Source organism: Bubalus bubalis, chromosome X (assembly GCF_019923935.1).
Source record: "Bubalus bubalis isolate 160015118507 breed Murrah chromosome X, NDDB_SH_1, whole genome shotgun sequence".
NCBI lineage: Eukaryota > Metazoa > Chordata > Mammalia > Artiodactyla > Bovidae > Bubalus > Bubalus bubalis.
This window is the reverse complement of record NC_059181.1, coordinates 13,735,525-13,752,676: the sequence shown is the minus strand read 5'-3', so window position 1 is coordinate 13,752,676 and position 17,152 is coordinate 13,735,525. Positions and strand designations below refer to the sequence as shown.

The following is a 17,152-nucleotide window of genomic DNA, read 5'->3' as shown; positions in this document are numbered from 1 at the left end:
ACAAATTAAAAATCAAAATACCAAAGCAGCAAATACTTTTATAAAGATCATCACCTTGTCCTTCAAGTTTTCCCTTTGTTCGATATCTGGTCCCCACATATGTTACAGTTATCTATTGCTATTCAACAAAATACTGCAAAGCTAGTGGTTTAAAACAACATTTATTATCTCACAGTTTCTGTGAATGGGAAATCCAGGAGCAGTGTACCTAAATGGGGCCTGGGGTTTTTCACCAGGTTACAGTTGAGTTGTTGGCCGAGGCTGCAGTCATTGAAAGGCTTGACTCCAACTGCAGGATCTTCTTTCAAGATGGTGTGCTCACATGGCCATGGGCTCCTTGCCTTGTGCACCTCTCCACAAGGCTACTTGAGTGTCCTTATGAGGTGTCAGCTGACTTCCTACATATCAAGAGTTACAAAAGAGAGAGAACAAAGGGGAAATTGTAATGCCTCCTATGTCTAACCTCAGAAGTTACTCTCCATCACTCCCACCATAATCTCTTCATCAGAAACCAGTCACTAAGTATAGTCCCACATCAGTGTTAGGTCCAACTGCTCACCACTCAAAAGGCAATACTTGAGAGGCAAGATTGGTGGGAAGGAAGTTTGCTTTATTTCAGAGGACAGGGTGAACTCATGTCCAAAGGCTGACTCCTTACTGACAATCAGTAGGCAAGAGCGCTCACAGGGGAGTTTCAGGGGTGTATAGATGGAGGGAGGGGGCTACAAGTAGAAACAACATAGTCAACTCTGACAGTCCTATCTTGGAATTGATCATGTGGTGGTCTGATCAGTGTTAATCTTGACTGTTTTAAGTACAGTTAATCTTCAGCTCCCAAGGTTGGTTTGTTCCCATTTCTTTGAGGCCAGTTCTCAGAACCCTGGCAGCTTATGTCATGACTACAGCCTGGTCATTGTATAGTTACATTCTTGCACATGGTGAGGGTTTTAGTATCTATGAAACAACTCAAAGGATATAGCTCAGAATATTATCTGTAACTCTTGAGGACGAACTAAAGGTCCTTGACATTTCTTAATGACTAAACTATTATTATTATGGTTGGATAGCATCACCAACTCGATGGACATGAGTTTGAGCAAGCTCTGGGAGTTGGTGATGGACAGGGAAGCTCGGTGTGCTGTAGTTCATGGGGTCGCAGAGAGCTGGATATGACTGAGCAACTGAACTGAACGAAACTATTATTATTGTGTCTCCTTTGCTTCTGCATTTTCTCACTTTTCTGATTAAATTTTTCTACAGGCAAAAAGCAACAGACCTTCCTGCACCTGCCATTTCTCAGATTCCTTCAGCTTAAAATATTCACTATGCCAAAGTGTCAAATGAGGTAGCGTGTCCTCAGTCCTATCACCGAGGACTCCATCAACTATAAGGATGCAAGGAGTGCAGTCTTTGTGCACTCTTGCTAGAAACCAGTTAAATGACACTGGGGCCCCTGCCTCTGTCCTTGCTTCCCTCCTCATCTGCTTTCACACAGCAGCCAGAGAGATGCTTCCTGAGGTCATTCAAATTGCATTACTACCCACCCTCAGCTACCATGGCTTCCTATCAAGCTTGGCAAAAATTCCATAGTCCTCATCATGACTCCCCAGGGTAGTCTCATGAGCCTGGCATCATGAGCCTGGCATCTCCTGGATCCTTCATCCCCTTCCTCCTACTGTGCCTCAGCTCTGATGGACTCTGCCTGCGCCCTGTCTGTGTCAGACACCCTCCCATCCTGGGGCCTTTGGACTTGCTGTCCTTGTAAAAATGATTTTAATGGAAATGAGAGCTCCTTTACCCCATGAGCACTTTAAAAGAAAACCCCTTTCTTTTCAAGAGATAAGCATAGGATGTAAAAGAACTCTTATCTATATTTGGAAAATGTAATGCTCTCTCATTGACTAAAAGAAAACAAAAACCAGTTACTATTTTCCTATCTATAGTTGCAACACTCACTGACAAAGGTGATAAAAAATGAAGAAGACATGCATACATATACATATGTCAGTTGCTCCCTTGTGTCCGACTCTTTGTGACCCCATGGACTGTAGCCTGCTAGGCTCCTCTATCCCTCTATCCATGGGATTCTCCAGGCAAGAATCCTGGAGTGGGTTGCCATTCCCTTCTCCAGGGGATCTTCCTGACCCAGGGATCAAACCTGGGTCTCCCACATTGCAGGCAGATTCTTTACCATCTGAGTCACCAGGGAAGGCCATAAACTTAGCTCTCACTGACTAAAAGAAAAAAAAAAAAAAACAGATTACGATTTTTCTATCTATAGTTACAACTCACTGACAAAGTTGATACAAAATGAGGAACACAACTCAGATTTTTAGATCTTGGAGAATAAAGGAATTTCCATTTCAAATGCTTCTATTCATTTGCACATTCAGTTTGCAACATTCTGGTACAAATAAAAAACACCAAAATTAAAAACAAACAAACAAAATCCTACTCCCTAAAACACACCCAAAAGCCCCCAACCAAAAGACAAACCCTGATGTGAACTGATCACATGCGGGTTTCACGTGCTGTGCTCTTTTCTAACCACTGAATAGTTTTGAAGACCACTCTAAGCAAGTCACATGAAACCACACTTGGTGAACCTTGAAGTTCTAGTTGGCTGTGCAGAGTTCTTCTTTAAAAGACTGTTACATCACAATAGGCAGTGCTCAGAAGCCTCCAGGAGAAAGATAGCAAAACAGAATTCCTCCCAGAGGGCCTCAAGCTGCTTTCTTTAAAACCGTTTGAAAACACAAATATATTTGCTTTGTGTGTTCTGCACATTTGGGGAAATTCTGTCATGAGGCAGGTAAACTGTATAGTCCATGAAGACTTCAGAGCTCTGCCAAAGGGTCTTAGAAGAGTAAAGAAAGAAGATCTGGTGAAAATGTGTAGGTTTGGAGGTAACTTACACACTATAGTGAAAACAATATATATTAAAATTCTATGAAATTAAAAAAAAATCAGCTGTAATCACACAGAAGGACTGTTATATTTCAACATTATATAGGTTGGTTCGACACTGTTTACAAAAGCCTCATGGAAGTGATTCCCTTTTCCTTGAGGAGACAAACATTGGGAGAGTCAAAGACCGAGGTAACAGACTTGCTCTGAGAGGTTAATGCCAGTTTTTACAAAAGCAGAATTGAACTTCAGACCTAAAGGGGTTTGGAGAGTGCCACCCTCAAAATACAAGGGCAGAAAGATCATTGGAACTGAAAGCATACGAAAAAGAGGAAACATTGCTGAGCTCTCAGCCCTCCCCCAACTGCCTGAAAGCAGACCCAAAATCCCCCTTGTGAATTCCCTACCAGGGAAGAAGCACCCGATTGCTGGAGGCAGCATGGCACAGAGAGGAGTCTACACAAACCATACTAGATGACCCATATCGTCCATCATTTCCCCAGCTAAAGGACCTTCCCACAGCCTGCTGCCCCTAAAGGCCTACAGCCATTTTCCTTGGTATTAGTTGGAATTTCACTGAAATTTGTTGTCTCTGCTCTCATGGCTCAGGTGGTAAAGCGTCTGCCTACAATGCTGGAGACTGGGGTTCGATCCGTGGGCCAGGAAGATCCCCTGGAGAAGGAAATGGCAACTCACTCCAGTACTCTTGCCTGGAAAATCCCATGGATGATGGAGGAGCCTGGCAGGCTACAGTCCATGGGGTCACAAAGAGTGGGACATGACTGAGCGACTTCACTTTCTTGGTCCCTCTCTATAAATGGAAAATGCTGTCTAAGCCCAAGTTCTAACCATCCCTTTGAGTTACTCATCACTGAGTTTCTCCTGCAGGTATAGGTGCTGCACATGTAAATAAACTTGACTTCTCTCTGGTTCCTCTGTCTGTCTTTCGGCAGTTCTAATTTGCAGGGTCCCAGCTACAGAGTCTAGGGTTTTGTTTTTTTTTTTTTTACTCCCCTACAGATCTAAACACATGCCTTTGAGAACATGAAGACTCCCTAACATCAATAACCAAATGTCCTAAAGAGTTTATGTACTCTGGAGAAATTGTGTGGAGGAAAAACAATGTGTGACTCCTATGGCTGAGCAAGAGGGCTGGAAACACAATTCTAACTGTAATTAATAGGGGAACTTTCAGGGCTCCAGGGAGACCTGTAAAGTGGAAAGAGAAAAGAGAATGGAAAACAATAAAGCTCCCATCTGCCGATGTGGGAGCTTGAAGACACTATTCTTTTAGTCCCACATCTCCAGGGCTGTATTTCTCAGGAGTCAGTATGGAAGCCGTCTCAGACAGGGAACTGGAAGGAAAAAAATCTAGCCGCAGTTCAAGTGTGAGTATTTACGGTTGTGTTGCCGAGGTGAGCCACAGGACCTCTGTGGACGTTTCCTCAACTGTGAAGTGTACAAAATAACACTTTTCTTAAAGGTGACAAAAGGATCAAGTGCAAGGCTTTGGAACTCTGATTGCAACTTCAAGTAACTTGAGCAAAGAAAACAGAAATGTTGATGCTGGGCTGCATCCCCATAGTAAAAAGTCAAAGTGTTAGTCGCTCAGTCATGTCTGACTCTTTGTGACCCCACAGACTGTAGCCCGCCAGGCTCCTCTGTCCATGGGATTCTCCAGATGAGAATACTGGGGTGGGTTGCCATTTCCTCTTCCAGGCATCCCACAGATCCAGATGTAATTGTCCCAGGGTGGTGGGTAGTCAAACTACCCCCCACAAAGCACAAAGAATGCTCAAACTACCACACAATTGCACTCATCTCACATGCTACCAAAGTAATGCTCAAAATTCTCCAAGCCAGGCTTCAACAATACGTGAACTGTGAACTTCTTGATGTTCAAGCTGGTTTTAGAAAAGGCAGAGGAACCAGAGATCAAATTGCCAACATCTGCTGGATCATGGATAAAGCAATAGAGTTCCAGGAAAACATCTATTTCTGCTTTATTGACTATGCCAAAACCTTTGACTGTGTAGATTACAATAAACTCTGGAAAATTCTGAAAGAGATGGGAATACCAGACCACCTGACCTGCCTCTTGAGAAATCTGTATGCAGAACAGGAAGCAGGAGAGTGAAAAAGTTGGCTTAAAACTCAACATTCAGAAAACTAAGGTCATGGCGTCCAGTCCCATCACTTCATGGCAAAGAGATGGGGCAACAGTGGAAACAGTGGCAGATTTTATTTTTGGGAGCTCCAAAATCACTGCAGATGGTGACTGAAGCCATAAAATTAAAAGATGCTTACTCCTTGGAAGGAAAGTTATGACCAACCTAGACAGCATATTCAAAAGCAGAGACATTACTTTGCCAACAAAGGTCCGTCTAGACAAGGGTATGGTTTTTCCAGTAGTCATGTATGGATGTGAGAGTTGGACTATAAAGGAAGCTGAGTGTCGAAGAATTGATGCTTTTGAACTGTGGTGTTGGAGAAGACTCTTGAGAGTCCCTTGGATTGCAAGGAGATCCAACCAGTCCATCCTAAAGGTGATCAGTCTTGAGTGTTCATTGGAAGGACTGATGTTGAAGATGAAACTCCAATAGTTTGGCCACCTGATGCGAAAAGCTGACTCATTTGAAAAGACCCTGATGCTGGGAAAGACTGAAGGCAGGAGGAGAAGGGGACAACAGAGGATGAGATGGTCGGATGGCATCACTGACTCAATGGACATGAGTTTGAGTAAACTCTGGGAGTTGGTGATGGACAGGGAAGCCTGGCATGCTGCAGTTGATGGGGTCACAAAGAGTCAGACACCACTGAGTGACTGAACTGAACTGAATCACTTTGCCGTACACTGGAGACTAGTAAAAGATTATAAATTAACTATACCTAAATTAAGAAAAAAATAGTATGTGTAAGATTTAAAAGACAAGCATTAAAAGGTGGTACAAATAAAAGACATCACTTCAGTTATCTGCTGTTAAAAGAACATTTATTTATAATCACAAGCACACCCACTTGCTATGATACCACTGCTCCCCACATTCATTGCAGATGACATAGGTCATCATTTCTTCATCTGGGCCTGGATTCCTCACCCAACTTGGAAGGAAGAGTGTCCCTCTGGGGATGACAGTGATCTGGCAGTTGAATTTCTCACAGCGCTCGCATTTTATTTTCCTCGTCGGCATGCCCTCCACCACTTGGGGCAGGTAATGTTCCCGTAAGGCAGATTTCATGTAGGAGGCTCTCAACTGCTTCAGTTCCTGGCTGGCCATCTCCATGGTGGTCATTTTGGCAAATTTTCTCGGAGACATGGTCCCAGAGAGCAAGTTCTGCTGTAAGTGAGAATTGCGGGGGTTCTTTAGATTGGCCACTTTGCTGTGCAGATGCATGTTTTGTATTTTTGGAGGTTCTTGGGGTGAAGGGCAAAAACGTGTGCTTCAATTTCTTGTGCCAAGTTGGGCCACGAGTGGGCTCTGGGCTGGCCTGGGGAGGAAGCAGTTAGAGCTTCGTACAGCAGCTCTGTGCATCTGGCTCTCACTGGCACTATGCGGTCCTGCTGCCCACTTGCTGCCAGGTCGGTGGATTGAGGGTCCTGGGCACTGAGAGGGACTGCCTTAGGCTCCACACTGCCGCAGCTGTCTTCCGGCATGATCGTTTCAACAGCTCTCACCACATCTTGAGATGTCAACAGAGAATTATACCTGGAGCCACCCCGTACCTCCTCCTCCTGATGTGAGTCAGGAAGAAGTCCTCAATTTTCTTCTTGACTTCCACCCAGAGGAAATAGTTTAGGGCTGCCCTCTGGCTTGCAGAGAGTATCCTTATACAGCACTTTCCATTCTGACAGCAAACGCTTGGCTTTCTGCTTCAAAGCCCCCGTGGGGCAGTTTTTGAGGACTCTGTACACTGCCCTGACCACCCCTGTCTCCTGAAGGTGCTCTGGAGTCACATGCAGAGTTTCCAGCACAGTGAGGTGATGGCCGAGATCCTCAAAATTCTTTTGAGACATCAGCTGCTCGATAAGGGAAACTCTGGCCGCTATCTGGTTCTTGTCAGACATCGTTAGAGCTGCCAAGAAAAAAGGGCTTTCCATGTTCTCAAGCTTGTGTTTGCCGGGCGCAAGTCCGTCATACATGCACTGTGCTCTCTGTCAGTTACCTAGGCAGAGAAAAAGAAGAAGAAAGTCGCTCAGTCTTGTCTGACTCTTTGTGACCCTAGAGACTATACAGTCCATGGAATTCTCCAGGCCAGAATACTGGAGTGGGTAGCCTTTCCATTCTCCAGGGGATCTTCCCAAGCCAGGGATAGAACTCAGGTCTTCCGCATTGCAGGCAGATTATTTACCATCTGAGCCAGGCAGAGAGTTAGGTAATAAAAGTGGGTGTGACGTATTAGAAAATGGAATCTGCATTGCAGTATGGCTCAGTCTCAAAAGTCTGAGTCTCAGTAGTTAAAACAACAACAACAACAACAAAAAAAAAACAGCAGCTCTCTAAACAGCCTCTGCATTAACATTCACTTAAAGGAGGCTTGCTAAAAGAGCTGCTGTAACTTTCCCTCTCTACTTTTACAAATGAATGCCCTTTCCAGATCAAGATCAGTTAACTCCTTTGGGTGCAATTTGGTGGCTATGTTGGGAATGAAAACATGCCAATGTCAGCATCCATGGGGAAAGGCTGAGGAGGCCAGACTATTTCCCCCTGTGTTCAGCTATTTAAACTGAAGTCCTTGCTGGTTTTATAGTTTTACTTTTTATTAATATATAGCTTTTATTGGCTGTACTGTGGCTTGTGGGATCTTAGTTCTCCAATCAGGGGCTGAACCTAAATTCTTAAAAAGATGGGAATACCAGGCCATCCGACCTGCCTCCTGAGAAATCTGTATGCAGGTCAAGAAGCAACATATAGAACTGGACATGGAACAACACAGGTTCCAAATCAGGAAAAGAGTACGTCAAGGCTGTATATTGTCACCCTACTTATTTAACTTATATGCAGAGCACATCATGAGAAACGCTGGGCTGGAGGAAGAACAAGCTGGAATCAAGATTGCTGGGAGAAATATCAATAACCTCAAATATGCAGATGACACCACCCTTAGGGCAGAAAGCGAAGAAGAACTCAAGAGCCTCTTTATGAAAGTGAAAGAGGAGAGTCGAAAAAGTTGGCTTAAAACTCAACATTCAGAAAACCAAGATCATGGCATCTGGTCCCATCACTTCATGGCAAACAGACGGGGAAACAGTGGCAGACTTTTATTTTTGGGGGTTTCAAAATCACTGCAGATGGTGACTGAAGTCATGAAATTAAAAGACACTTGCTCCTTGGAAGAAAAGTTATGAACAACCTAGACAGCATATTAAAAAGCAGAGACATTACTTTGCCAACAAATGTCCATCTGGTCAAGGCTACGGTTTTCCAGTAGTCAGGTATGGATGTGCAAACTGGAATATAAACAAAGCTGAGCACCAAAGAATGACGCTTTTGAACTGTGGTGTTGGAGAAGACTCTTGGGAGTCCCTTGGACTGCAAGGAGATCCAACCAGTCCATCCTAAAGGAAATCAGTCCTGAATATTCATTGGAAGGACTGATGCTGAAGCTGAAACTCCAATACTTTGGCCACCTGATGCAAAGAATCAACTCACTGGAAAAAACTCTGATGCTGGGAAAGATCAAAGGCGGGAGAAGAGGACAGCAGAGGATGAGATGGTTGGATGGCATCACTGACTCAATGGACATGAGTTTGAGTAAACTCCAGGAGGTGGTCATGGACAGGGAGCACTGGCATGCTGCAGTCCATGGGGTCGCAAAGAGTCGGACATGACTGAGCGACTGAACTGACTCTGGCTTGTGGGATCTTAGTTCTCTGATCAGGGGCTGAACCCAGGTTCCCTGGAGTTGAAGCATGGAGTTCTAACTGCTGGACTGCCAGGGAATTCACTGATTTTATAGTCTTGAAGTAGGACTTTTCTGAATATAAAAGCATGAAAAACAGAGCCAAAATCAGATGCTCTTCAGAAGTCCCAAGGAATCTACAGAATGATGAAACACCACAGGTTGGGAGGCAGCTGGACACAGGTCAGATGGGCTCCAACAGTCACCAGGCCACACGGTGCTGATGTCTAAGTCTTCTGAACATCGGGGTCAAGGTTCTGACTCTTCAATCCAGTGGATTTAGGACTTTGGACTAAGGGGTCTCTAGGCCAGAGTTTCATTTCATTACCTTTCTCTGCCCTCCCACCACCACTTTTAGGTGTAAAAAGCTGGTTATGTCTGTGTGAACCTCATCCCGAGGAGGCAAAAGTTCACTTTATCTAACCCGTCTCTTTGTCTCTCCACCTAATGCACACAACCTTGCCTACAAAATACCCTTGGATCTGTATCTGCCTGTTTGGTCTAAATGTGAACATAAGCATTTTGATGGCAGGGATATCATCTTTTCCAGACTCCATGGACTCTTGTTTTACAGCACGTGATGTTAAATAACAATCACCAAAGACATACAGGTTCACAACACTGAAGTGATTATAGAGATAGTTAATGCAGTCTTCCTAGACACCACCTGACAAGTGCTGTAAAGCTTAAGGTCCTTTTAGTCAGCAATTCTATTTCTAAAAATTTACTTTAAGGAAATGTGAGATGGGGAGGCTGTTTTTGTAAGGATTTTCTGCAAACTTAGAAGAAACGATGAGGTTCCCAATGGTTAGGCTTGCACACGAACATTCATAGCAGCATGGCTCGTAACAGACAAAAAGTGGAAACAATCCAAATGTCTATCAACTGAGGAATCGAGAAACAAACCCTAATATATCCATACAATGGGATATTATCAATAAAATGAAATTCTGATACAGACAACATGGATGAGCCTTCAAAGCTTTATGCTAAATTGAAGACACAGAAGACCACATATTGTATGATTTCATTTACATGAGATGTCCAGAATACACAAATCTAGAGACAGAATGTAAATTCATGGTGGATGAGGGCTGGGATGGAGGGAATCGGGGAACCAGTTGGGTGGAATGAAGAGGCGGTGGCTATTAATGGGTACACAGCTTTTCTTGGGGGAGGTACAAATTCTTCTCTCAAATTGACTGTGGTAACCACTGCACATCTGTGAATATGATTTAAAAAACCCCACTAAACTGTACACTTAAACTAGGTGAACTTATGGTATAAACAGTGTATCTGAACAAAGCTGTTAGTTAAAAACAACATCGAGGGAATGCCTTTGCAGTCCAGTGGTTAGGACTCAGTAGTCTCTCTGCTGAGGGCCTGGGTTCAGTCCTTGTTCAGGGGACCAAGATCTCATAAGCTGTGTAGTGTGATCAAAAAAAAAAAAAAAAAGCTAAAAATTAATAAAAACAACATCTAAAGTCCATTTATTATTATCTTTACTATTTTTTTCTGGTCATGCTGCACAGCTTGTGGGATCTAAAGTCTGATCCAAACTTTCTTTACAAATCACGTGTGAAGAGAAAAGACTGAAAATAGATACAAAAATTTCCTGACAGTGTTACTTTCTGAATGGCAAGATCTTAAGTGATTTTTGTTTGTTCTTTTACTCTTTTTTTATATTTTCTATTGATGTATACACATGCACTGATTTCCTAACCAGAAAAGTTATGGGTCTATTACAATTTCACAATAAACCCTATACGTTCCAGAGATTTGCTTACTGAAAAATGCCATGGTTCATGGATCATCCCAGTGCTACTGCCCCTTGGAATCAGGACACCAGAAGGGAAGCGCCTCACCTCACCTGTGACTGCATTCATATCAGCTCTCACCTTCCTCAGAAGCCCACTGCTGCACTGCAAACAGTTCCGTCTCCCCTCAAACCTGATCCCCAAATAGGAACAGGTGATCACCCACAGCTACAACTCTGAGGTTCCTACTGGGTTTCCCCATTGCATAGTGCACACAATAAAGGTTCTGGGTCTTGTATTTTTACCACCTGGTGGTCTTTTTTATTTATTATTCTTTTTTAAAGTCAGTTAACAAGAACTCAATGGGCCACTGATTCTGGATTGTAAGTGGTATTTTCTAATTATCAAGAACTGGTACTTCAAGATCCTTGTTTTTCCTTTTTGAATTCCATTTCTTTTTCTGAATGATCAGAATGAAGATTTCTGTATTGATTAATTTTTTTGTACATAAAGTTTTATTGGAACACAATCCTACCCATTTACTTATATATTGTTCCTTTTAAAATTTTATTGTAGTTGATTTACAATGTTGTGTTAATTTCTGCTGTATAACAAAGTGATTCAGTTATACATGAATATTCTTTTTCATATTCTTTTCCATGATGGCTTATCACAGGATGTTGAATATAGTTTTCTGTGCTCTACAGTAAGACCTTGTTGTTTATCCATTTGTATACAGCAGTTTGCACCTGCTAATCCCAAACTCCCAATCCTTCCCGCCCTCACCCTGTCCTCCTGGCAACCCCAGTCTGTTCTCTATGTCTGTGAGTCTGTTTCTGTTTCATAGATAGGTTCATTTGTGTCATATTTTAGATTCCATAGATAAGTGATATCATATAGTATTTGCGTTTCTCTTTCTGACTTATTCACTTAGTATGATAATCTCTAGGTCCATCCATGTTGCTGTAAATGTCATTATTTCATTGAAATTCACTGCAACAGTAAAAAGGGTCTTCCTAAGAGTCAAAGGCCCAGTCAACAAAGAACAGGCAAGACAGCACAGAAAAATTAAAAATACACATCCTCACTTGCTGACTACTGCTCTCAGCACTGTCTGCTTGAGATCTCGGGACCTGGAGGAAGTCAAGCAAGGGAGTCACGACGGTCCGGTCACAAGGAGCTCAGGGCACTTGAACCCTCCCCCATGTGTGGGAACGTTTCCTAGCAAGGACTCAGTCTCCTCATGTTCTACACTCATTCTCTACACATCGGTACCTGAGAAAGCAGGATTGAACTGGGCTGGATGTCAGCAAGGGGGTTAATAAGACACTGGTCTAGAGTTCCCCCAAGGAGGTTAGACAATCTTTAACTCAGGTTGAATTTCTCAATGAAAGGTCAGAACTTTAAGAAGATTCTGAAGGCAAGTTAATAGTAGCTTCAGGGCTTCAGGGAGATGGAGGCATTGTTTGTTGAAACTTTTACTTTACTCATGGAAATCTACAGAACTTAAAGGTTTCATATATAAAATCCCTCTGTTCTTCATTTCATAACCCTTTTATTTACTGTTCCTCTACATTTTAAAATTTTTAATTGTGGTAAAAATGCACATATAATTTTTCATCTTAACCATTCTGACATGGATAGTTCATTAAGTACATTGACACTGTTGTGCAACCAGCTTTTGGAATGCTAGTTGTCTTGCAAAACAAACTGCACCTATTCAACAGCTCTCCACTTCTTTCTACCCTGCATTCCCTAGTAACCATCATTCTACTGTCTGAGTTTGACTACTTTAGATACCTCATATAAGTGGAATCATACAGTATCTGCTTTTTTTGTGTCGGGCTTATTTCACACAGCATAATGCTCTCAAGGTTCATCCACATTGGAGTGTCTGTCAGAATTTCCCTCCTTTCAAGGCTAAATAATATTCCACTGGATGGGTAGACCACACTGCGTTTATCCATCCACCTGCTGATGGACACTTGAATTGCTTCCACCTTTGGGCTCTTGTCAAGAATGCTGCCATGAACATGAATGCATAAATATCTTTCTGCTTTCAATTCTGTCGGGTATATACCCAAAAGTGGGGTTGCTGGATCATATAGACATTCTATTTTTATTTTTTCAAGAAACTGCCATGTATATATTTTTTTGGAGGAGAAAGTGGTTTTATTACTTTGCCAGGCACACAGGGAACACAGTAGGCTAGTACCTCAAGAACTGTGCACCTCTCTTGCATATTTTCTGCAGCCTTTCAATGATGTCAAACTTTCTATTCTCCCGGTAGGACAGTCATGTTGATAGAAAGCAATTTATTGCCTTAGGAGGCTATAGTATGTAAGCAACTGGGATATAAAATTTTGAGAACTGCCATAAAAAGATGAAGTAGGCTGTGTGTCCAGTTTAGAGTTCTACACAGTTCACTGAATAAATATCTGTTATGTATCTCGTACACAATAGATGCTGAACCTAACGGGATACTCTCTGCCATAAAGGAGCTGACAGTCCAGCAGAATACAGACAAGAAACTGGCAAATACAAGGACAGACACTGCTGCTAAGTGGTACACATAGGAGGGATACACAAACCAAACCTCTACTTCCTGCTATCTGGCCGGCTCCAGTTCTTATTGCTTTCACTCTATGCACGACATTTTGTTAGAGGGATCATCTTCTCTTAGAGATTTCAGCAAAAAGCTCCCTCCTTTTCTTGCTTAAGGCCCTTCAGAGGTTCCCCTCTGCTCTCAGGATGGAGCCCAAGGTCCCTGGCCAGTAGTGAAAAGCCCCTTTCCAGCCTCGTTTGTGATCTGACTGAATCACTGGCAGGCACTTGCATCCCCCAGCTCAATGCCTTTGCTCCACTAGCTCTCTGAGCCTGTGTGTGGTTCTCACTCCTGCCTGCCAATCCGTGTCATCTGGAGAACTTACACAGCCAAAACAAAAACAATGCCAGGGCCTCACCCCAGACAGAATGAATTGGAATCGCTGCGGGCAGGCCTGGGCACGTTGCAGCTCTCCAGGTGACTGTGATCTAAACCAGAGCCATCACCACGGCCCTGAGCACACAGGCACAACTCCTCTCCCACAGCAGGACCGACCCAGCTCGTGGGCCTCGACCCAAAGGCAGTTCCCGACCTGCTCCTGGGCTGAATGCACACCACCTCTCTGACTTCACATTCTGCTGGAGGGAGCCTCATTAAACTGTGAAATGTTTAAAACAAAAAACATAAAACCTGCTGTGCACAACTCGCCTGAAAACCTTCTCTACAAATTCTAACCAGAGACTGCAATGTTTTCAGTGTCACTGTGTACCCAGTCCCCTGCATTCATTCCTGCACTTACCTCCTAACAGCAGAAAGCACTGCACGTGGAGAAAGTCTGTGTGCTATAGACGCTCATCTCCATCTTCACAGGTACAGGGCTACCACCATCTTACAGAGGAGGAAACGTGTTAAGAACATCAAATATTTGTACATTTTTCCCCCATGGTGCATATCACACTAAAGAGGAGAGTGAAAAAGCTGGCTTAAAACTCAACATTCAAAAAACGAAGATCACGGCATCTGGTCCCATCACTTCATGGCAAATAGATGGGGAAACAATGGAAACAGTAAGAGATTTTATTTTCTTGGGCTCCAAAACCGCTGCAGATGGTGACTGCAGTCATGAAATTAAAAGACACTTGCTCCTTGGAAGAAAAGCTATGACAAACCTAGATAGCATATTAAAAAGCACAGACATTACTTTGCCAACAAAGGTCCATCTCGTCAAAGCTATAGTTTTTCCAGTAGTCATGTAGGGATATGAGAGTTGGACCATAAAGAAAGCTGAGCAGTGAAGAACTGATGCTTTTGAACTGGGGCACTGGAAAAGATTCTTGAGAGTCCTTTGGACTGCAAGGAGATAAAACCAGTCCACCCTAAAGGAAATCAATCCTGAATATTCATTGGAAGGACTGATGCTGAAGCTGAAGCTCCAATACTTTGGCCACCTGATGCAAAGAATTGACAAACTGGAAAAGACCCTGATGCTGGGAGAGACTGAAATCAGGAGAAGGGGATGACAAAGGAGGCATCATCGATTTGATGGGCATGAGTTTGATCAAGCTCTGGGAGTTAGTGATAGACAAGGAAACCTGGTGTGCTGCAGTCCATGGGGTCGCAAAGAGTCAGACATGACTGAGCCACTGAACTGAATTGAATCACACTAAATAATTTTTTCTTGTCTGCTTTCCCTACAAGACCACAGAAGAATGATGTCTGTTTTACTCACTGATACACACCTGGCAAACGCCTGGCCAGGGCTCACTATTACTCAACAAATTCTCCCCTCTCTGCTAGTGAGCATCATCCTTTGCACCACAGACTGGTTTGCTTGTACCCACTGTGCCTAAGCCCCTCAGCTTCTTCCATGGGAAACCAACCTTATCTCAATTTTAGTTTAGAAAATCATTTTAAAATATTCTAGTTTAACAAAAAAAAAAAAAAAAAAAAAAGCAGCACAGTGCCTCCTGTGGGCTAATCAGGTCCCCAGGAGTCAAGTCATTTGGGGACAATGAAGGACTAGAAGGTACAGTTCCCAGAAGTATGATGAGTATGTTGGGGGTGGAGGGAGAATGCAACATCATAGGATTAATATGAGAATTAAAAGGGATAGTCCTTACAAAGTTCTTGGAACTATATCACACACTAAGCCCAACTGAGGATTATACAGCAATGAAGAGGAATAATATATATTCATTATATATACAATGAAGAGGTTTACACGTATCTACCATACCTGACATTGTTCTAGAACAGAGGTTCAGCAAATTTTTTCTATAAAAGGCCAGATGGTAAATACTTTTGGCTTTGTAGTCCATCCAGCTTCTGTATGGACTACTCAGCTCCACTGTTCTTTAGTAGGAACAGCAGCCACAGACAATAAATATTGTGTTAGTGGGTGGTTCAGATGGTAAAGAATCTGCCTGAAATGTGGGAGACCCGGGTTCCATCCCTAGGTCGGGATGATCCCCTGGAGAAGGAAATGGCAACCCACTCCGGTATTCTTGCCTAGAGAATTCCATGGACAGAAGAGCCTGGTGGGCTACAGTCCATGGGGTCCCAAAGAGTCAGACACACCAGCCACAGACAATATATAAATGAACGGATAGGCTTTGCTACAATAAATCTCTTTTTCAAAGGCAGAAAGGCTGGATTTGGTTGCAGCCAGTGCTGTCCAACAGCAGTGTAACAGCAAGCCAGACAAAGAATTTAAAAATCTCTAGTGGCCACAGAAAAAAATATAAACAGGTGAAATTAGTAATAAAGTGAAGTCACTCAGTCCTGTCCAACGCTCTGTGACCCCATGGACTTAGCTACCAGGCTCCTCCCTCCATGAGATTCTCCAGGCAAGACTACTGGAGTGGGTTGCCATTTCCTTCTCCAGGGGGTCTTCCTGACCCAGGGATCGAACCCAGGATCTCCTGCATTCCAGGCAAACGCTTTAACCTCTGAGCCACCAGGGAAGCCCAAAAGCTGGTAACAAAGCAGCAATAACCTAGACGAGTTTAGACCTAAGATCTAAAGAAAAAATGTAAATTTCTAGTCAGAACCCAGGTACACCTCTCTGGCTATACAGGCAGCCTCTTCCTCTATGGCGAGAAATGATGCTGTCAGGAGCGTTACAGTTTCTGAAGTGGCACAATACCGCTCTAGCGCCCTTCTGCTTTATGATGACCAATAGCAAATGTGCAGCGAGCGGAAGGGACGAGGGGAAGGGACTGGCACAAGGGCCCACTCCGGCCTGGGTTCGGGTTCCAGTGGGTGGGGTGGAGCGACAAGCAAAGTCTGCTGCAAGACTTCCAAGGGTGACAGCCTGGCACCCAGCACGCAGGGAGCGGCGGCCCCGAGGGATCTACCCACGCTCGGCTGGAGCCGAGAGGAAGGCGAAAGCACGTCCGGGTCTACCGGCCCCGGCACACTGAGAGCCTCCCCGAGCGTGGTGGGCTTCCACTGGGACCAACTGGGTCGCATGTGTGCAGCCAAAGAGACATTAGCGAAACCTGAACACCCCTCACCTAGAAGCAAGGGCGAAACCAGGAAGTCCTAGGTGTCCTCGGTGCCCGAGAGGGCTTCGGTCCCAGGGCGGGACCACGGAAGCTCAACCAATCATCCCTCAGACTGGGGAACAAGGCCCGGGACTCAACGCATGCGTGCTAGGAAAGTGGCGTCTGCGCAGAGCGATCGCTGCAAGAGGCCGGCAAGAGGCCGGCCCCACCCCCACCCTCGCAGCTCCCAAAATCTGGTCCTGGTCTGGAGCCAGCAATCTGCAGCCAGCCACGAATTGAAAAAAATAAAAAGAAATAAACAAACAGCCCCACTGTTGCTTTTGAGCATCGAAGTTTGTTGAACTACCCTTTCTGTTTCCCATCAAGACAGCGCTCAGCTAAATGTTGACAACACTTAGGACGGAAATGAGTTTACTTAACGCGGTAATTAATTCAACAAGTACTTATTGCACCCCTCGCATGCATCGGTTGATATGAAAGCAGAAGACATTCATTAAGGAGCCTTGTGCATGCTGTGTGTCCCACCCCACACATTG

The 17,152-nt window shown here is 44.0% G+C and overlaps 1 protein-coding gene across 1 annotated transcript; it reads right to left on the bottom strand.

Moving 5' to 3' along the window:
- Positions 1–5,882: 5,882 nt before the first annotated feature.
- LOC102407981 (transcription elongation factor A N-terminal and central domain-containing protein-like) lies at positions 5,883–16,756 on the bottom strand. Its single transcript, XM_025276358.2, is given in 3 exon segments — positions 5,883–6,293; positions 6,296–7,071; positions 16,626–16,756. Coding segments are annotated over 2 exon segments (1,137 nt in total). The 5' UTR covers positions 7,049–7,071; positions 16,626–16,756; the 3' UTR covers positions 5,883–5,909.
- Positions 16,757–17,152: the final 396 nt, after the last annotated feature.